The sequence below is a fragment of the Gracilinanus agilis genome, chromosome 4, assembly GCF_016433145.1.
Source record: "Gracilinanus agilis isolate LMUSP501 chromosome 4, AgileGrace, whole genome shotgun sequence".
Classification (NCBI taxonomy): domain Eukaryota; kingdom Metazoa; phylum Chordata; class Mammalia; order Didelphimorphia; family Didelphidae; genus Gracilinanus; species Gracilinanus agilis.
In genome coordinates this window covers 29,693,310-29,713,752 of record NC_058133.1, presented here as the reverse complement: position 1 = coordinate 29,713,752, position 20,443 = coordinate 29,693,310, and the positions used below count along the sequence as shown (strand labels likewise).

General features: G+C 62.4%; 2 protein-coding genes across 2 annotated transcripts in view; both read right to left on the bottom strand.

Moving 5' to 3' along the window:
* AGBL4 (AGBL carboxypeptidase 4) overlaps positions 1 to 20,443 on the bottom strand; it is a 918,272-nt gene that overhangs the window by 115,596 nt on the left and 782,233 nt on the right. The window lies entirely within an intron of this gene.
* On the bottom strand, positions 482 to 19,443 carry BEND5 (BEN domain containing 5). The gene is made up of 4 exons (XM_044671847.1): positions 19,047 to 19,443; positions 8,657 to 8,805; positions 4,149 to 4,362; positions 482 to 1,174 (listed from the first exon to the last, which is right to left on the bottom strand). Exons 1-4 carry the CDS (start codon positions 19,282 to 19,284, stop codon positions 1,017 to 1,019), a joined length of 759 nt encoding a protein of 252 aa, XP_044527782.1. The 5' UTR covers positions 19,285 to 19,443; the 3' UTR covers positions 482 to 1,016.

Below are 20,443 nucleotides of genomic sequence, written 5' to 3'. Positions count from 1 at the left end.
CACTCCACCCCCAGGGCCTAGCCCTTACCTCTCTTGTACTTCAGAACCAGAGCAAGCATAGATTTTCGGCCAGAAGGGGAGGGCTTAACACGACAAACAAAGGAGCAGCCCAGCAGGGTCCTTGCAAGGAGGGCCACCCAGCCGGGGGCGGCCTCTAATCAACGCTTGTTGTGCGCGGCCTTTGCCGCAGGCGAGGCCCGGGATCCCCCCCCCCCCCCCCCACACACACACACAGCCCTGTGGCCCCATTCTGCGGAGGGGCAGACTGAGGCTCGGAGTGTAGGCCAGGTGAGCAGCCAGCTGGTCTGCACCTCGCACACGCGCACGCTGAGGGGCGGGAAGAAGAGCGCATGCGGGGACCCGCCCTGCCAGTCCAGGCCGGAAGCGCCCGCCCCAATGGTGGATTGACGGGTCCAAGTGAGAGGCGGTGCTTTGCGGGAGGGCGCAGGAAGCGGCTGCCACTTTTCCAAGAAATCCGGAGGCTTTATTGTACAACAAACATAGGAACAGAGATAGAAACAGAGTCCTGCCAGGAGCCGCCCAGCCCAGCTCCATCCGGTCAAGCACTTTACACCTCCCGGCCCTCCCCTCACACCCCCTCCCCCTCAGAAAGCACCACACGCTACGGGCGGCGGCGGGGCGGCGGACAGCGCGACGAGAGCTCCCACTTCTAGAGCGCTTCCGAGTCTCCAGAGCGCTTCCTCACAACAGCCCTGTGAGGTAGGTAGTGCAAGGATTATTAGCCCCATTTGACAGATGGGGAAACTGAGGCCCGGAGAGCTGAAGTGACTTGCCCAAGGTCGCAGGTCTCTGAAGTGCTGCTGGCACTGGCTTTTGCCCCCAGGTTGGCCTCCAAGATCGAGGCTCATTCCCGTGCATGGCTCACATCTGGACGAAAGACGGGCTGACGCTGGGGTGGGTTCGAATGCCACTCCAAACCCACCCTCGCCCACCGGTCCGGGCGTCAGGGGCCACCCAAGGAGCAGGCCCGGGCGGCGCGCTTTGGAAAGGCCCGTTTATTGCAGGTTGTACTTGGCCTCTCTCCGCTCCTCATTCTTACAGGACTTGTTGATGTCCATGATCTTCTCGCAGATGTACTTGTTGACCTTGGACAGTCTCTGTGCAATCTCTGTCTCGTCCACTGTCTCTTGTGCTATCCGGTCGTAGAGACACTCTGCGGGGACACAAGGACAGAACAGAGGGGATGAGGCGGGACTGATGGCGGGAGTGGTGTGTAGGATGGGCCAGGAAAGGGGGCCCCTGGAGGATCCCAGAGCTCAGCTGGGCTCGGGGCCTCACTGATGACAAGGGCCCGTCTGGGGGCACTCAGGAGTCCCACCAGCTCCCAGGACTGGGCTTCATCCCTCCTACAAATGGCTTTGGCTAAGGGGCAGCATGAATGCAGGCTTTTCACAAAGCAATGAATGGTCCTCAGAGGCTGGGCCTGCCCCTCCTCAGGAATCCCTCTAAAATTTAGCAATGGTTTGTCTCTGGCTTGGGAAGTGTCTTCGTAATGGAGGGGGGAAGGGGAGGGGTCGGACACTCACGGATGCCATCCCTCCCCCACCCAGGCATATTCCTGCCATGAAAACTGGCCTCTGGGGTCTTGGGCCTAAAGGCTCCAGCCCTGCTGACCATGTGGAATAAGCTAGTAAGGACACACAGAATGCTACAAGAAGGGTCTACATGGGCCCAGCAACTCTAGGAGAACCGCTCTGAACAGACACAAAGAGGGGGAGGGGAAGAGAAGGGCAGATGAAGGGGCCAGAGGGAGGAGAGCAAATCCCTTTCTTTTCATCCTGGGAACCACAAGACCTGGGTTCTAGCCTTTCTCCATTAATTTTCAGCAGGAGGGATCTCGGGCAAGTCCCTGCCCTTCTGTGGGTCTATTTCCTTATCTGTAAAGGAAAGGTGAGATGATTGCCAGCCTGCCACCCAGCTCAGAAATTCTGTATTCTATGTGGAGGTCTCTCAGGGCTCTGATAGACCTTCTATATTCACACGGTCCTTAGAGCTCCCAGCCCTGACACGCCCTGTTCTCAGGCCCCTCCCCCTCTGGCCCTCCCTGTTCTCAGGCCCCTCCCTGTTCTGAGGCCCTGCCTGTCCGGACAATTGCTGTTCTCAGCCCCTCCCCCTGGCACTCCCTGTCAGGCCCCGCCCCCTCTGACCCTCCTTTTTTTTTTTTTTTTTTTTTTTTTTTTAAACCCTCACCTTCCCTCTTGGAGTCAATACTGTGTATTGCTCCAAGGCAGAAGAGTGGTAAGAGTGGGCAATGGGGGTCAAGTGACTTGCCCAGGGTCACACAGCTTCTGACCCTCCTTTTTGTTGGCCCTTCCCCCTCTGACACTCCTTCTCTCCATATTCCTGTTTTATAGCTCTGCCTCCAATTTGCCAATGTTTGCCATTCTGCACATGACAAAGTAAGGTCCCTCCTCTGCCACCCTCTCTGCCCCCACTGTAGGAGGCCAATGAGAGAAACAGTCTCAAATAGATTAAAATCTGAGACTCCTCTTTTGACCCCTTTTATGATCCATAACTTTTCTTATTGAAAAACATTATAGCCTTATTGGAAGCTTTAAGTTCCTAGCAAACCAGCAATTAAGAGGTTAACAACTTCTCTCCAAGACTAAAGACAGAAGTTAAGCAAAAAGCTGCCTGGGCTCTGAATCTGTTACTAGACAAGTCAAGGTCAAAACTGGACAAAATTTAGACGAAGCCTCCTCCAATGGGGGCTATTCGTCCCTGAGAAAGTATTCCCAGACTTAGCTTAGATAATGGGCCAGCCAAAATTCAGCCTAGGCCTTGTTCTATTCTGAAGCCAATGAGATCTTTTGTGTTTTGATATGACATAATCTGTATTTCTGTGCAACTGCAAAGTTTCAGGAGTTCTTTTGTGTGAAATGAGTCTTGAAATATATATAATAAACTCCATGCTACAGGAGACAGAGCTGGAACCATGAGCTGAAAGATCTTCTTTGTCTACTACTTTCTTATCAACTAAGCCGTCCTTATCAAATTATCTGGAAATGATAAATAGATTTTGACACCCCACCACTAGAACTGGCCTAGGCTGGGGCTCTGGAGGTAGTGATTCCCCCCAATCTCTGCCTTGGGCAAAGCCAGAATTCCCCCACCACATGCTGGGCAGTGTCCACAGTCAGCTGGAGCAGGTAAGGGCAGGAGGTCGAGGGGGGAAGGGCCTAAGCTTCCTTCGCAGACAAAATTCAGTGATGGGGACGGTAACAGGAAACAGTGAGGACAAGCAGTTTGAGGACTTCTAAAGCACCTGGAGCTTCCGGCCCAGGCCCAGCTGGAAGACGGCTGCCCATGAACCCACAGGAGCCCGGCCTGAGCCCTGCCCTTACGCTGGGGCCCGGTGCCCCCTCGACCTCGTCCTTACGAATGTTCCACCTTTGCAGTCTAGCACTCAGCTGTTCCCTCGTCTGCCTCCTGCCCCCAGCACTGGGCTCCCTTTCCTGTCCTCGCACTCTCCACTCCCAAGCTAACAGCTTCGACTTTAAACGAGAGACCAGAGATCATGGAAGAACCCGTTAGCCTCTGGAGGAGGAAAGGAGAAGCTGTGTTTGGAGGGGCCCGTGAGGCAGTCACCTCCTCCTTCTACACGGAGAATCAGTGTTGGCTTCGGAAGGGCCCTTGGAGTGCAGAGTGAAGGAAGGAATGGGAAGTGCCAGGGGCTGTCCTAGGGCCAGGGATGCCGAGAGAAGCAAGCAAGGACCTGGGAACCTAAACCCAGAGTGACCCATCTGAAGAAGACGAGTGAACACCAGAGCGGGACGGCTCCGAAGATCTCAGAACCAGGAATGTCAGAGCACAAAGCAAGCCCCGGTCTGGATCCTAACTGACCTGGTCACTGCACTACAGACTGTGCTAGCGGGAGACCCTGTATCTAACAGAGGAGACTGGATCAGGGTCAAGAGCAGAACCAAGCGTTCCCAAGCACTGGGCCTGTGATTGTTCCTCAGCCTCCCGGGTGGTTCCTAGCTGGCCTCGGGGGCCTCTCCCTGGTACCCTGGGCCTGGGAACAGGGCGGCCGGAGCCGAGCCTCAGAGGACACTCGGGGCTAGGCAGGACGAAGCCATTGAGGCCGGGGACCCAGGCACAGAGAGCACACGGGAGCGAGGGCCCACCTCTGACGATGCTGAGTTTGTGAGGGGACAGGGGCGGCTTGGGGATGGCATCCTTCTTCTTCTTGGTGGCAACTCCGGTGACGCTGCGGTTCTTCAGCACGTCAGTCCCCCAGATCATGACGGCCAGGTTCTTGGTGTACTTGGAGTCTCCTTGAGTGACTTGCAGTTGGTGCCATTTTTCCTCATCAACCCAGATCCCACTTCCAAGGTGGACCTAGATGGGTAGAAATCAGAGGAGCGGTTGGTTATCTGGGAACAAGACTGTGCAGAGACCAGCTTGTGGAGTCCTCTGAAGGCCGGGGAGGAGGGAGGGGACCTAAGGGGGGCCCTTGCTGGGAGCTCTCTTCCTGCCTGGGAGGGCCTGGAAAGCAGGAAGGGACCTGATGGAGGATGGAGGAGAACCCCAAGAACAGGGGCTGCCTTACTTTGGCCTCTGTGGCCCTGAAGGTCTGTTCCATAACCTGCATCCTCCAATCTGTGTGCAGGGCCTCCTGCTCAGACTGGAAATGACCCTCAGCCTGCCCCCATGGCTCCGGAGAGGCCCCCTTCTGCCCAGGCCCAGCTGAGATGCCACCACGAGGAGGAATGTGGGCTTTGAGGCTGTCAGAACTCCGAGAGAGCCTCTGGGTCAATGCCCTCATTTTACAGGTGAGGAAACCGAGGCCCAGAGAGGAAGGGACTTGCCCCAGGACACTGAGCTAACAAGCAGGCAGAACTAGGATGGGAACCGAGGACTTCTGACTCCAGGTCCAGAGGCTTCTCCCCAGCTACGTGGCTTCTTCTGGCCAGCTGGGATCGAGTCCCTCCCGGACTCAGGACCCTTCCAGGGCTCCCCCTCAAACACAAGTTCAGGAGTCGGTGAACCTGCTTTAAAAAGGCCCGACATCTAGATGTCCACATAAGCGGCTTTCCTCTGTGGTCTGGAGCATTTACGCCTCCCCGACTTTTAGACAGTGGGCCCGTCCATGGGTAAAAGAGGGCAGGTGGGGGGCTCCTGGGAGAAAACACCTTCTACTGCCCCACCGCCTGGAGGTACTCAAGGCCAAACGGGGCCCCAAGCCGGTCAGAAAAGGGACTTGAACCCAGGTCCCCAGTGCTGAGGCCAGCTCCCTAACCACTCTACCATACGGCCTCTGTACCGTTAGACGCTCCTGTACGGCGTTCTAGGCTCCCCTCACTCTGTTACTCCTCCCCCCATGGGATGCCCCTCTCTTCTGCCAAGCACCTTCCTTCCCTTCTCTGTTCCGCACTCGAAGGCCACAACAGCTCTGCCATCCCACTTCTCTGTCCCCAACCCCCTCCCAGCTCTGCCATCCCACTTCTCTGAGCACTGAATCCTTCTGCTGTTCATTTTTCAGCCATCTCTGAGCCTTCGTGACCCCATTTGGGGTTTTCCTAGTAAAGGATCACGTGGCCATCTCGTGCTCCAGGACTTGTTACAGATGAAGAAACTGGGCCAGGGGGACACAGCTAGCACGTGTCTGAGGCTGAATTTGAACCCAGGTCCTCCTGCCTCCAGGCCTGTGGCTCTGTCTGCTACCCCAGCTGAGGACATCCTTTAAAGCTGTCCAGCCTCCACGCTCCCTCCCTCGCCTCCGAGCCTTCTCCCTGGCTGTGCCTCCCGAGGCCCTTCTCTGGGAGGCCGGCCCTCCCCTCGGCCTGTGTCCGGCTTGCTGCTGCCGCCCGGGAGCTCCTTGAGGTCAGCACCCTTTGGGTTCCTTTCTTTATGCCTCGCACTCAGCCCAGGGCCTGGCATGTACTAGGTGCTTAATAAATGCTGGACTGACTGAAAGAAATGCAACCCATTTTTCTGAGGGGGAAAAGAAAGTCCGAGGAGAATTGGGCAGGCCAGAGACCCCGAACGATCACCTCCAAGGTCCGTCGGGCCGGCCGGCTGTGATCCGGCTGCGCTCGGAGCTCCGGTCCCGCCCGCTGGTCTTCTAGGAGTCTTCCGAGCCCTTGCGGAGGCCCACAGCTTCCTGGGCCGTCCGGGTGGGGAAGATGGAGCCGGGGCTCGAGGCCTGCCCGCCGGAGGGGGTGACCCAAGCCCAGAGCCTGGGATGGGTGGCTTCTCGGGGACCCAGACTCGAGGCGGCTCTGCCCCGCCTCTGGCTGCTCTTGGGTCCCTCCCCAGCCTCTTCCCTGCGTAGGCGAAGGCCGTTTAGGCCTGGAGTTTGTGCCGAGGCGGCCGGGCCTCCCTCCCTCCCCAGGCTCCTGCGTCTGCCTGGCTTCGCTGATCTCAGCCACGCGGGGCAGGAAGTGTCTGAGAAGCCAGAACCCGAGGCTCGCCGGCCTCCTCCTCTACATCCTCGCTCTGTCATCCGGTTCAGCTCTCCCAGGCTCAGAACAGAAATGGAGGCCCACAGAAGGAAGGAGGGCCACGGCCCGATCCCGAGGGCTCTTCCAGGGATCCCAGGGCCCCCCAGAGGCTGAGTGCAGAGAGCCGAGCGCCCCCCTGGGAAGGAAGCGCCCCTGGGAGCTCCCGGGAATCCTCCCTCCACACCGAGGGGGCCGCGGTGCTTCCTGGGGAGTCCATGCTCTAACGGTGGCCTCGTCCCTGGGGGAGGAGGAGCTCCAAATGCTCAGGAAGGAAGTGGCCAGGTTGGGCTCCAGGGAACCAAACAGAGAAGGCGGCCTTTTGGGGCAGAGGCCGAGCTCCTGGGCCACAGAGACGGGCCTCCCGGCCTCCCCCATTCTGTGAGCAGCTCTGAGGTGAGGCCGCCCTCCTGCCTGGGGACGCTCCGCTCCCTCCTTGCTCCAGGCAGTGGCTCCCTACGGCCCAAGTCACAAGGCCAGGCTCCTTGTCTTGGCATTCGAAGCTGCCCTTCTTCCCTGCAGCCGCCCCCAGGCTGGCCTCCAGGCCGCTCAGACCTCACTTTACACGGCCCCCAGCCTGTGCCCCCTGCCCCACTGCGGCCCTGCCAGATGCGGCTCCTCCTCCTCTCTCGTGGCTGCTGAGAGCGGCAGGAGGGGGCCGTCCCTGCGAGGCTGGTCCTGGGCCTGAGAATGGAGAGCTGACAGGCCTGACGGAACTGTCTCTCCTGTGGAGCTCCGAGCCTCGGAGCCACCTTGGACAAGTCCTTTCCCCACCTGTCTCGGCTTTCTTTCTCCATGAAGAGATGGGGAAGACGAGGCCTCGAGTGCCAGAACCAGGTGAGCAGAGAGGAGGCCTGGGCGTGAGTGGCAGGCAGCCCGCTTGGCAGGGACGGTCCTCTCTGGGGTGTCTCACCATCTCGGGGGTCCATGTCCAGCCTCCGTCCCTCCAGGGCCGGCCTCTCTTCTGCTCTCCCCGGCACCTTCCTGGGGGGCCCCCACCCTGCTTCTGGGCAGTCCGTGAGCCGTCCGGCGTAACCCCAAAGTTGGCTCCCTTTTCCGGTCAGTCGATGAGTGAGAAATCTGGAATCCGCGTCCCAGGAGCCGGGTCAGACCCTCTCGGGCCGGCCCGTTCAGTCCTAGTCAGAGCTCCCAGACCGCGGGGCCTCGGCTGTCCTAGGAGAGGGGGAGCTGGGAGGCAGCAGGACGCGGCGGAGGGGCCGGGAAGACCCGGGTTCTCATCGCTCCTCCCACATCTACTAGCGGAGCCCCTCTGCCTCAGTGTCCCCCCTCTGCCCCTTCCAGCTCCCATCCATGATCCCCTCTAGCTGGGCCAGTCGGTTCCCCTCCATGGCCCGGAGCCCCCTTCTCTGTGCCTGGGCCCCCCACCCCAGCTCCACCGGAGACACCAGGAAAGGGCTCCGGGAGGTTTGGGGGCAAAGAAGAGGGACCCCCGGAGCCAGGCAGGCGTGGAGAGGGCCAGCCAACAACTGGCTTGCAAGAGGAAGCTGGGGCGCAAGAGCGGCCTTGGGGGGCCTGACAGGGCCCCAGGGGGGGAGGCCAGAGCCCCAGAGGCCACCTGGCCAGCCCCGGGAGAAGATGGCTGACATGGGAACGGAGTGGCTGCCAGAAGGGGAGGAGGAGAGCCAGAGGACGAGGCCTCCCACCCCGCCATGCTCAGCCCGCCTGGATGGCCTCGGGGAAGCCACTTTTCCTCTCTGGGCCTTAGTTGCTTCCTCTGAAAATGGGGGTTGGACTCGCTGGCCTCCAGCACCCCAAGATTCTAGAATGTTCTTCCCTCCTGCGGGCTCGGGGCCTCCCGGGGCCTCTGCGCTACGAGAAGGGGCTCGTCTGCTTTTCATCTCCGCGTCTGGGTGCCGAGAGACCCCCTCACCGTCCGTGTGCCGAGGGCGCCCAAGAGACCCGCAGAGACTCGGGGGGGGGCAGGAAATCTAGAGGTGCCCCCGCCCCCCAGAGGGAAAAATCTAGGGGTGAAGGTGGGCCGGGAGGGCCGGGGGCTCTGCCTCGGACGAGTCACCACGACGGTGAGCCTCCATTTCCTCATCTGTAAAACTGGGCACCTCTCGCTGCCCCCTCCCGTGGGGGCCCCAGCCAGCTCGCCGCCCCGGGGGCCGGGGGCACCCCGGGCTCTGCCTACCCCAGCGGGCCGCCCTCGGGTGCGCTGCGGATAGTACCTTGCCATTCTCTAGAATATACTTGTCCATAACGGGAACGGGAACAGGATAATAAGACGACGTATTTGCCTCCTCACTGAATGTCTTCCGCAATTCCGGCTCGGGTTCAAGGGCCTCTGCCTTTACTTTTTCCAGCTCAAGGGCAGGACCTAGGCAGCAGAAAAGAGATCCGTGTGCCTCTGCCCAGACAACAGCAGGCATCGCCACCGCCAGCACCCCGCAGAGCCCCACGTCAGGCTCCTTCCGGCGGGTTCCGGGACGCTCGTGCCCGCAGCAGAGAGCCGGCCTGGGAACCCCAGACACGTCCCTCCTGCCCTCCCGCTGCACCTCCCCGCCTCCTCCCTCCCGCCTCCTCCAGGAAGCCTGCCTCTGATCTGTCACGAGTCGTCCGTCCCCTGGGAAGGCCTCCTGCCTTAGAGAACCAGGGGCTCCTCCTTCCCTCGAGCATCCGAAGTGGGGATGCTGGAGCGGCGGCGCCCCCTCCCCATTTTACAGACAGGGCATCGGAGGCCCAGAGAGGCCGGGCTCCCGTCCACAGCCACACAGCGATTTGGTGGCCAAGCTGAGAAGTGAAGTTGGGTGAGACTCAGAAGGGCCTCCAATTGCTCATGTAGGAAAGGGAGGCCGAGGGACCGAGCCTCCTGAGGCCGGCGCCAGGCCTCCTTTCCTGGCTCTCCCTGGCCCCAGGGGCCCTGCTTTATGCCCTCTGCTGGACAGCGAGCTCCCAGAGGAGCCCAGGCCCAGGTCCAGCAGAGGCGCCCCCCGCAGCAGTGAGTTCAGTCTGAAGCCCCCCTGGCGTCCACAAAGGAGCGGCTGCTCCGGGGCTGGGGTGGGGGGCTGCAGCCACGTGGCTTTGGGCTTTTGAGGGAGGCAGGAGGTTGGGTGGAGGGCAGGTCCACACTCCACACTCCACAAACCCTCCCCCGCTGGACGCCTCGCCCCCTTCCTATTCACGGGTCCCACCTCCAGCCGGAGTCTTCCAGAGAGGGGGAGGTCCCAGGGGGCGGCGTGGGGACAGTCCCCAGCGTTTGGGGGCTTCTCTGCAGTTGTCCCCCGCGCTCCCCGACTCTGCCCTTTAGGCCAAGCGGCCCGAGGTCCTCCCCGTTCCCTTGAAGCATCTGAGGGCACTTCCTCCCCTCTCCTTCCCCCAAGTCTCCTTCTAGTGTCTAAAAGTCCTCCTCCATGGAGCAGAGATCTAGAATCAGGAGGGATCTGGAGGCCGTCTGGTCCCACCAGTCCATCTGACAGAGGAGGAGCCTGAGGCCCAGGAAGGGATCCAAGGACACAGCCCGTCCTGTGACTCCAAAATCAGCGTTTTCTTCTATGGCACGAGCCGCCTCCTTGTGACAAGGGAGGACCAGAGGGCTCAGTGACAAAGGATGCAGGCAAGAGTCAGGACCACAGCCAAGTCTCCTGCCTGAGCCTGGAGCTCCTTCCAGTGTCCCGTGCTCTCTGCTGCTGCCCAGAGGACTGGCAGCAGGAAGGAGAGGGGGATGTGATGAGCTCCCTGGTGGAAGCTGGGACCTAGACAGAGGCAACGCTTTCCAGGAGTGGGTCTTCTCCTGAGCCAGCTGGGCTGAGCTTTTCTAGAACAATCTCCTTCTTGGCCAATGGAAGAGCACTGCCATCTTGGGATCCTGCATCCAGCCTGGAAGGAGCCTGCGAAGCCATCCACTGAAGAGCAAGCTGAGGCCCAGAGAGGTGAATGACTGCCCGAGACAAGCCGGGGATATCGGGGCCAGGTCCTGCCAAGGAAGAGATCTGGGAGTCTGAGAAAACTGAGAGCCCAACAGAAGTCCAACAGGGAGATGTGGTAGGCAAGGAAGGAAGGTCATCTGGAGTGCCACTAGGAGAGTGGGTGCTTCCAGCAACATGGAGGGGGTGTTCCCTGTGGCCTCTGCACCAGCCAGACCTCATCTGGAGGACCGTGTTTGGGCCTAGGTGTCATGGCCAAAGACAAGTAGAAAGTGTCCGAGATGGCAACCAAGATGGTAAAGGGCCTTGAGTCCACGCGCTATGGCCTGGGAGCATCCGCTGATGGAATGAGGCTCCTTAGCCTGAAAAGGAGAAGCGTAGGCGTGGTGGGGCCTGGGTGGGGTGGGGGGTCCATGACGGCTGGTCTCAAGTCGTACAGGGCTGTCCAGTGGAAGAAGGATCAGACGACCCAGAGAACACTAGGAGCTAAGAAGTGAATAATCCCTCCCAAACAGTGGGTCAGTTTGGTTTCAAGAAGTATGAGACGAGCGATGAAGAGCCCCAAGTACAATCTTGGAGGCGAGTCCAAACCTTCTCTTCTCTCTGAAGCTCCCCACAGCCCCTTCCTCCTCCCTCCTCTTGGCCAAAAACTGTAGAGAACAGAAAATGGACGCTCTTGGCCAGAGGCACCCTCTTTTCCCAGCTCCTGATCTCACAGGCTTTCATCCTCACCACTCCCTCTCCACGCGCTCTCCTGTCCTCTCCATCAGACGGCTGGGTCTCTCTCTAACCGTGAACCTGTCCTTGTCCTGGGCTTCCCTCTGCTTCTTAGGAATGGAGCCACACCTTACTCTGGACTTTAAAAAACAAACAAAAAGCCTCCCTGTGCTGCATCTACAGGCTGGTCCTGGTCCTCTCTTCTCCCTCTCAGCCAAACTCTTAGAAAAAGCCTGTGCTGGTTGGAGGTTGCTGCTCCTCAGCCCTTGGTAGGCTGCCTCCTGCTCTCTTCACTCAGCTGGTGTGGCTCTTGCTAAAGCTCCCCTGAGGGGCAGCTGGGTAACTCAGTGAATTGAGTCAGGCCTAGAGACAGGATGTCCTAGGTTCAAATCTGGCCTCAGACACTTCCCAGCTGGGTGACCCTGGGCAAGTCACTTGACCCCCATTGCCCACCCTTACCACTCTTCCACCTAGGAGCCAATACACAGAAGTTAAGGGTTTAAAAATAAAATAAAATAAAATAAAAATAAAACTTCCCTGAATCTCGCTGTCAAACCTAGCAGTCGCTCCTAAACCTCTTCCTGGTCCTCTGGGTGGGAGAGTCCAAGATCTGCTTCTCGAGCCATTGGCCCTCTCACCTGCTGGCTGCTGGGCATTTTGAACCCAGTGTCCCAAGGCATCTCGAATTTGTCCTCTTTCCCTCTAAACCTTCTTCTCAAACCAGCGCGCAATACTGCTATGGGCTGTACCCTTATCCTCCGCCTCTCGCCCCCAAGATCCAGATTGGTGCTCAAACCCTTGTCATCTCTAGGAGAGTCAGCAGCTACCCGGTGCTGGAAGGTGGGCAAAGCCCTTACATAGGTTCTCGCAGCCCGTTCTATAGAGGGGGAACCTGAGGCAGACCGAGGGTCAGTGTCGTGACCAGGGCCACAAAGCCCAGTGCATCTGCCTGCTTCCCAGGCCAGGACTCTCCCCTAGATGTCTCACAGTCTCTCAATAGGTTTCCTCCTCTTCCTTCAGCCGGCACATGGCCAGAGAAGGCTGGCAGTCATGGGAATAACAAGAGCACTCACTCTGCCAGATGCTGTGCTAAGCATGTCACCATGATCATCTCATTTGGGCCTTACAACCACCTTGGGAGGTCAATGCTGAATTTAAAGAAAGGTAGGCCTGAGTTCAAATCTTGCTTCAAACACTTACTCGCTATGCAGCCCTTGACAAGTCACTTCAACTCTGCCTGCCTCAGTTTCCTCATCTCTATAAGGCTGCATAATGGCCTCTAAAATCTAGAATCAAGGTCTCTCCCTATGATCCAAGCCCATCCCTCCTGGATGGGGTGCCTGAGTCACAGGCTGAGCCTCCCTGCCTCTGCCTCATCCGATCCAGCCTCCCTGGGGCTGCCACGTTCCTCCTGGGTCGCTGCCCGACACCACAGACTCCTCGTGATTCCAAGGACCAAAGAGAAACGCTTTCCTGTGCCATTTCAGCGCATTCATCCCTGCCCTCCCAGCTTCTTCCCCTCCAGAGTGCAACCACACTGGTTGTTCCGCACCCCCCCATCTCTGCCTCTTTGCCGAGGCTATGCCCTAGAGAATCCTGGGGGCTCTCAAGCCTCGGCCCAGGGGCTGCCTCCTACCAAAAGCCCTTCTTGATTTCTCCAAGCTCCAGGACAAGTTCCTCCCACGACTGCCTTGAATTGTGTCCATTTCCTGTGCCTCCTTCTACTTGAAGGGGTCCCTTGGGGGCACTTAGCCTCTACCAGCCTTGTCTGATGGAGCACCCCCAGGGCCTCGGGCCCTCTCAAGAAACACCAGCGTCCCAGAGAAAGTCCTCCGCCTGGCATCTCGGCCTTCCTGCCCAGCACCCTGCCCCAGGTCCTCGGATGTCCTCAGAGCACGCTCCACCTCTCCTCTCTGAGCCGAGCACGGGCCTCCCTCCCTCTTCCCATCTGCCGGATTCCAGGGGGCACAAGAGCAGATGTGGGCTCAGGGCCCTCGCCGCGCTCTCCAACCCCCCAATCCTGGCCCAGGGAGTGGGGGAGCTCCCTGCCCCTGCCGGGCTTCAGACAGAGGATGCTGCTCCAGACTTCCTGCCCTGGGGGAGACAGAAGGTAGGCTGGAGGGGCCTCCTTCCACAGGGCCGTTCGAGGACTCCCCGCTCTCGGAGGCTGTGGCTGGCTTAGAGTCCACGGGCGCCCCAAGAGGTGGGAGCCATGAGCAGCTGTGTCCGGTGGGGAGAACCGGGAATCCAGGCCCTCCTGGGCATCCTGGGCACAGCTTCTCCTGGCACCCCTGGGCCGCGCCCCCCAGACAGGGAGGCCTTGGCTGAGCCCTCGCCCGCCTCCGTGAGAGCTCGCTTCCCCGGGGAGGGAAGGCCGGCTTCCTGGGATCTTCCCCTCCTCGGCCCCCGGCCCAGGAGAGCCCGAACAGGTGGCAGCCCCCACCGAGGCGACTTCTGTCTCTTCAGCAGCAGGTCAGGGCTGGAAGGAGCCTCGGATGCCCGCGGAGTCCCCAAGCCGTTACGGAGCGTCTGGCAGCGCCAAGTCCTGCCCCGAGAAGAGGAGCGTGAAATGGCGAGCAGGAGCCGAGCCGGGCCAGGCTGCCCCGCGGCCCGGCGGCAGAGGCGAGCCTGCAACGCCTTTCAGGGCTCTGCTGGGCATGTTCTCTCTGCGCAGACACCCCTGGGAATAAGCGCTGCTCACGAGCTGGGCCCCGGGAGCGCGGCGGGGTCCTGGCCAAGCCCCTACCGAGCCTCGACTTTCCTTGTGTGCAAACCCCAGAGGTCCCAGGCAGGAACGGGGATGGCTCGAGAAGTAACGGGGAGGAGCTCGTCATGAACCAGCGGCCCCCCATAAATGCTGCCCCCACAAACGCCTGGAGGTCTCCCGACACGGGTGGGTACCCTCTGCGCCCCTGGCCGCTACCCACGGGGCCTGCGCGGCATCCCTCCAGAAGAGCCCTGAGGCTGACGAGGGACGTCACCGCAGGGCGCGCTCGAGGCCTTGAACGAGGAGGTTGGCGGGGACGACGCTGGGCATCCTGCGTGGCCGGCCGGGCTCGGGCCCAGGGGCTCCCGGACCACTCCGAGGGGCCCCCCAGGGGTTGGAGAGGTCCCGGCAGGAGGACGCTGCGCCTGCACGCCGGAGGCCCCGGAGCACCCACGTTCCTGGCGGGGCGGCCTTGACGTCGCCGTGCCCGGCAGTGCCCGGCCGGCCCTCTCCTCCTCCTCCTGCACTCGGCCTTCTTCAACAAGTCCGGCCCGTCTCCCAGAGCCCCCCATTCCCCGCGGCGGCGCCCCCAAAGGCAGGGCCGCCCGCCCAAGCCCCCATTTACGGTCGGCGCGGCTCAGGGGGGCCAGGAAGAGCAGACACGTGAGGCCGGAGGGGCCTTTGTGGTTACAGACGGTTTGGAGAAGGGGTTCCTGTGGGCGTCCCCCGGGGCCAAGAGCTGGTGAGGAGCGGCGGCAGCGCCCCCACCCAGGCCCGGATGCCCCCTTCCAGGACCCCAGGACGGCTGGTCGGGGAAGGCCGCTCTGCCTGGGGCCGTCGGGGCCTGTCTGAGGCCAGGCTCAAGTGGGGGGCCTCGTCCCTCCCTCCCGAGGTCTGTCACACCGTGGGCCGGGCAGAAGGGGGTCCCTCGGCCTCCCTGCACTTCCTCCAGCCTGGGGAGGCGAGATCTGGGACAAGGAGGGAGTCAGGGAGGCCTGGGCTCAGGCCTCTCACCCTCACAGATTCACCTCCGACGGCCCTCCCGGCCGGCCTCACGCACACCAAACTTCCTTCTCCCGGACCCCGGTTTCTGCTCTCTCCTCCCATCCGCCCTCAGCCAGGTGCTTGTCCTCCACCCGGTCACTCCATACCCTCATTTCCTGGGGTCTGCACAGGCACTGCCTGCCCCAGGGCCTCCCCCTCCAGGCTGGCCTCCTGGGCCGCTGCGGTGATTTTCCTGAAGCAAAGGCCCAAACCTGCCCCCCTCCAGCTCTCTCTGGCTCCCTGAACCCCAGGGGCTCCCTTGGGCCTCTGGGACCAAATCTCCATCCCACCCTCACGAATGACCCCCTCCACACCTTTGCCCTGGCTGTGCCCCCCACTTCCTTCCAGGCTGGCTGCCATCCCACCTTTCTACTCTGAAAGCTCCTGGGGGGCTGGGGGGGGGCTTGTGAAGGACCTCGCCAGGGCAGGAAGCTGCTCGCCAGCTTGGGGGGAGGAAGCTGAGGCAGCCGGGGGAGAGCGCCCAGCTCCGAGAGCTCCTGGGCCCGCGGGGCACATTGGACGGAGGACTCCCAGGCCTGGCCCTGTGGCTGAAGGGCCCACTTGGTTCTGGTGGGCCCCAGAGGTCAGAACCTACTGCAGAGGCCCATTCCTGGCTCGTGCCGGGAGGCCCGGCCTCTCTCTGCACCCCCCCGGGGGCTGCCTCCCTGCCCCAGGGGAAGCCCAGGACAAGCCCTTCGTTCCACACAGCCCCCTCGGGCACAGCTTCCCCCACGAGGCCCGTCAGAGGCAGAAGCATCTTTAGAACCCAGAGCACGGACTGTTGGAGACGGGACTGGAACCTGGGCCTCCACAGACTCCATCCTGCGGGGCCTCACCAGACAGCACGAAGGGAGCCCAGCCGGAGAGGCCTGTAGGCCCTGGGCCGGACCACGGATGTCTTCCCTCCCTGCTTCTGGCTGGCCCCCGGCTGGCCCCTGGCCCCTCCCTGCCCCCGGTTGCCCCCCAACACCTCCCTCTGCTCAGCTCCAACGCGGTGGCAGGTTGTGGGGGGTGGGCTCGGGGGTCCCCGACCCACACCCCTCAGCTTTGGCAAGGCTTCTGGGGAGGACCCCCCAAGCAGGGGCAGCGGGGCCCCCACAGGGGCACCGTCATCTTCATGGTAAAAAAGGAATATGAGGTGGGGGCAGGAGCAGAAACTTTGTATTCCGTGCTGGTGAACCTATGGCACGCATGCTGGAGCGTGCCGGAGGGGGCTGTTCCCCTCCCCCTCTCCACCGCACCCCTGAGGACATTTCTCCCATGCCCCGCCCTCTGCCCTCCTGGGATAAGGTGGGGGCGGGGCTCACAAGCAGGGTTTGCCATCCCTGTCTCTGTCTCACTCCCTGTCATGGGCTCCTGTTCCTGCCCTCCTGGAGCTCTAAATCTCACGGGAACCTGAGGGCCTCGGCTCAAGCTGGCGGGAACGAGAGCTCGGGAGGTCCAAAGCCCCCACTGTACAGAGGGGAGGCCGATGACCAAAGGGAGGCCCTGAGTGGGGTCACTCGTGTGGGACCTGAGCCCTGGTGCCCCTGAGGAGGCAGGGAGGCCACGGATCCCCGGCCCAGGAGGCTCACCGCGTTTATGCCAAGGCCTGGGCTAATGGCTCCAAGGCCGGCCCTCCTTCCCCTGTCCTGGGAGCAGATGGCGCCTGGATCCTCCCCATCCTGAATGCACACATCTGGGAGCACACATCCTCCCTGCCTCCAACCGCCTTCATTTGAGAAGCTTGGTCCTTGGCCCTGACTGCCCCTGCCTGCCTCTGCCCTGGGCACCCTTGGGGCACAGCCAGTACCCCGCCTTCCTGGGCATCCCTGAATGCCTTGAAGAGCCCCAGCCAGGGCAGAAGCCTCATGCCTCTGGCCATGGAGCCTGCCCCCTGGTCACCCGGCAGCCCTTGGGGGGCTCCTCCTGTGCAGAGGAAGCGTCCCAGCCGGGGCTCTGGACCAGATCTGGTCTGGTTCCTAAGTCCTTTTCTAGCTGCTTCCATGTGAAGGATGGGCTTCTGCATCCTCCAAAGCATCACGTGGGGCGAATTTCAAGGTATTCTTTGGAAAGGGGGGGCCTCTCGCCTTTGGGAGGGCTGCAGGACACCCAGAAGGGTAAGAACTCTGGGCGAGAGACACGCCTGGCTGGGAGGCTTCTCCCACCCGGGTTCAGGCGAGGTTCAGGCGAGGAAGGAGAGGAAGCCGGCTGGGCCGTCGGAAGGCCAGGGTCGTCTTGGCTCTGGGCCGCACTGGTGAGCTGGGGGGCCTCGGATGTGCCCCTCGACTTCCCCACCACAAGGGAGCCCCGGCAGCCTCTCTAGGGCAGAGGAAGAAGCCTCCCCGCTCCCAGCACCCGGCCGGAGAGGCCAGCAATCCCGGAGTCAGAGGCTGCGGGAGCGCCGAGCCACCCTCTCTAAGACGGGTGGGAGCACCGTCCTGAATGGCGTCCTGGAGGGCGGTCAGCGCCCAGGGAGGGCCGGCCGAGAAAGCAGCGCCGCTCCTGGCAGACCCCCCGGCCACCTCGTCTCACAGAATCGCGTCCTGCGGAAACAAAGCCATGGAAGCTCCCCAAGGCCCGCGAGCAGGCGGCTCTCCTGGCTTCAGGGAGGGCTGTGGCACAGCGTCCGTCTCTGTGTCTGTCTGCAGGCCCATGGAGGGAGGACGTGCCTGCAGGAGACTCCAAGTCATAGAATATGGCGATGGGGAAGGAGAAGGACGTGGGCCGGCCCCGGTGCTGCAGAATCCAGTGCCCAAACGGCATGAGAAGCCAGGCTTGCCCTGGCCTCCTGCTCGGCCTCTGAGGCCCGCCCTGGCGGCTGCCCCTGCGACCCCTCCTCCTTTTGGAGGTTGTAGCCCAAGTTCATGCCTCGTGCGGCTCCCCGACTTCCGACCTCTCCCCGCTGTCTTGTATCCCCAGGAACTCGCCGGGGAGCGGCGAGACTCCTCCTGGCCGGGTCTGGCCTCAGCCTTCGCTCGTCAGGGCGGTCTGCCTCCGTTTCCCCATCTGGAAAAGGCAATGGCCCAGTGCTGCTGGCGAGCCTGCCCGCCGGGGCCTGCGCAGGGGCCTGGTGCTGGCTATCAGTTGCAGAAAAAAATGAAGGGGCTGCCCAGCGGCCGTGGAAGCTCCTCCCTGTGGCTCCTGGCAAGGCCGACATCCCTGTGACCGTGGGCCGGCCTGACCCACTGAGCATTCCCTGGGCAGCCCCTCAGGAAGGGCCTCTGTCCTGGGAGGCCTCCTGGCCTCCTCTGGGGCGGCCACTCCCGCCTGCAGCCCCTCCCCAGCCGCTGCCCTTTCTTCTGCCCGTTTGACTTTATGCCTTTAAAAACGCTGCTCTGGGAAGGGGTCCCCTGGCTTGGCAAGACTTATGGGGGGAGGCCCGATCCTGAGAGCCCCCCAGAACCCTGTGGCTCCCCCACCAAGAGGCCAGGGAGGCAGCCTGGGACCCCGGAGAGCCCCCGGGGCCAGGAATGGCACTCTCGCTGGGGAAGGCCCAAATTAGGAGGTGAGTCTAGACGGCCTTAGAGACACGGAGTTGGGAAGCCGCTCCGTCACCCTGTTCATGGAGCTCTCTGGGTGGGCCTGGCCCTGCTCAGTGGCCGGGACATAGGCTGCCCGTAGGCCGAGCCTGGGTGTCTGCTTCCCCAGCACCGCTCAGGGGCCTCTCTAGCGTCCTCTTCTACAGGTAGGTAAACTGAGGCCTGGGGGTGGGGCAGTGACTGGCCCACAGCTGCACAGGGAGCAGGCTCAGACAGGGCCCCTTCCCTCGGGGTGCTGCCCCTCACCCCCCTTACATGCTTCTCTGATGACCCTCCTGAGAGGGGGACCCCGGGGACACGTTGGGGGCCCTCCCCATCCTCCCCTTAGCACGGCGCCCACTGTTAGCAAGGCCAAGCGGGCCTCACAGAAACTTCCAGAAACGGGCCAGGCAGAACCAGGCCCCACGCATGACCGTGCTGTCCCCCCACCCCCACCCCCAGCGGCCTGGCCGGTCCAAAGAGAAGGGCGGCAGCGGCCGGGCAGCTCCCAGGGAGGCCCCTCCCCAGGCGGCGGAGCGCAGCCCCCTCTCAGGAAAGGCCTTCCTGGCGGCTGTGGGATGAGGCCGCTCGGCCAGGATGACACTCCAGGGAGGCCCCTCCCCAGCCGCTCTGGGTGCTTCTGGCCTCTGAGGCGCCCCCAGCTGGGGGGTCCCCGGGCCGTGCTGAGACCCCCTGAGCAGGGCTCCCCCGGCCGGCCCGCACTTACCGCTGCCCAGCCGCAGCAGCAGCACGTCCTGGAGCCGGCGGTTGAGGTCGCGCAGCTCCTTCATCTCGGACACGAGCGAGCCGCACTCTTTGAGCTTCTTGGCCTGCTGCACCAGCTGCCTCCGCGTCCGCTCCAGCTCCTGCTGGATGTGCCGCATCTCCTCCTGCTGCTGCTGGTAGCTCCGGAGCAGCTCCTCGTACAAGGCCCGGGGCACCACGGCGTCGTCCAGCCCGTCCATGCCGTCCAGGCCGTCCAGGCCCCCCGAGGCATCCGCGAAGAGGTCGTCGGGGCTGGCGCCGCTGCCCAGGCTCAGCCCGTTCTGCTTCTCCAGGCGGGCGACCACAGCCTCGATGCTCTTGTGGGCCCCCGATTCACTCTGCTTCCGGCCCTCTTGTCTCTGGAGGCGACAACACAGGGGAGGGTCAAAGAGCCGGCCGGCTACCCAAGGAGAGAAGGGCTGGGGGCGGGGCGAGCGGGCGCGGGGTGAGAGGCCGGGCACGAACACCAAGTGCCTCCCAGACACGGAGCACCGGGCTGCATGCTGGCAGCTTCCCGGCACCCGAGGGAGTCCACTGCCTTGGAAAGGAGACGGGGCGCCGGCTGAGGGAGCCCCAGTACAGCAGGCACCCCGCAGGCTGCCCCAGCGGCTGGGAGATCTCCCAGATGCCTCTCAAGGACCTGGGGGGGGGGTCTGTCTATCCTCCTCACCCACGCCCTGGTCAGAGCCCAGGAGGACAACAGGCTGGAGCACATGGAGAGAAGGCGGCCGGGGGGCAGAGGGGACGGGCCTCTGTGCCAGGAAAGGCTCCGGGGAAGGCCCTGGGGACACCTCCTGGAGAACACTGGGGAAGCGGGACCCTGTCATCAAACACCTGCCTGCCCGCCTGCCCTGGGATGGGGGGACGGACTTGGGGGGCACAATGAGGCCTAATGGAGGAAGGTGTGAAGGAGCCAACGGGGCAGTGCCAAGGAAGCGGGTGCCAGCCCACTCTCCGCACAGGGCCAACAATGGGGCCAGCTGCCCCCTGGCCGACAAGCATCCTCAAGGGCCTGCTGGGTACCTAAGCCAGAGCAGGGGCGGGGAGGGGGAGCAAAAACCCGCCTCAGGAGACAGGCCAGGACTCCTGAGGAACCCTGGGAGACTCCGAGATTCTGGGATTCCAACAACGCTCATGCTGCTGCCACGGCCTCTGCCATTTCAAGGCCTTCTGGATGAGCACAGAACCAAAGAATGTCAGGGGAGGCCAATGCTAGGAGAGAGCTTAGAACAGGGAGTGCCAGAAGGGGAGGGGCCTAGAACAGGGAGTGTCAGGGGAGGGGCCTAGAACTGGGAGTGTCAGAAGGGGAGGGGCCTTAGAACAGGGAGTGTCAGAAGGGGAGGGGCCTTAGAATAGGGA

Coding starts and splice junctions, on each gene's coding strand:
- BEND5 (XM_044671847.1), bottom strand. CDS start 19,284: ATGGACGGGCTGGACGACGCCGTGGTGCCCCGGGCCTTGTACGAGGAG. Junction 8,806..19,046: donor GCTGCTGCGGCTGGGCAGCG/GTAAGTGCGGGC, acceptor TCTGCTGCCTAG/GTCCTGCCCTTGAGCTGGAA. Junction 4,363..8,656: donor ATATTCTAGAGAATGGCAAG/GTACTATCCGCA, acceptor CTACCCATCTAG/GTCCACCTTGGAAGTGGGAT.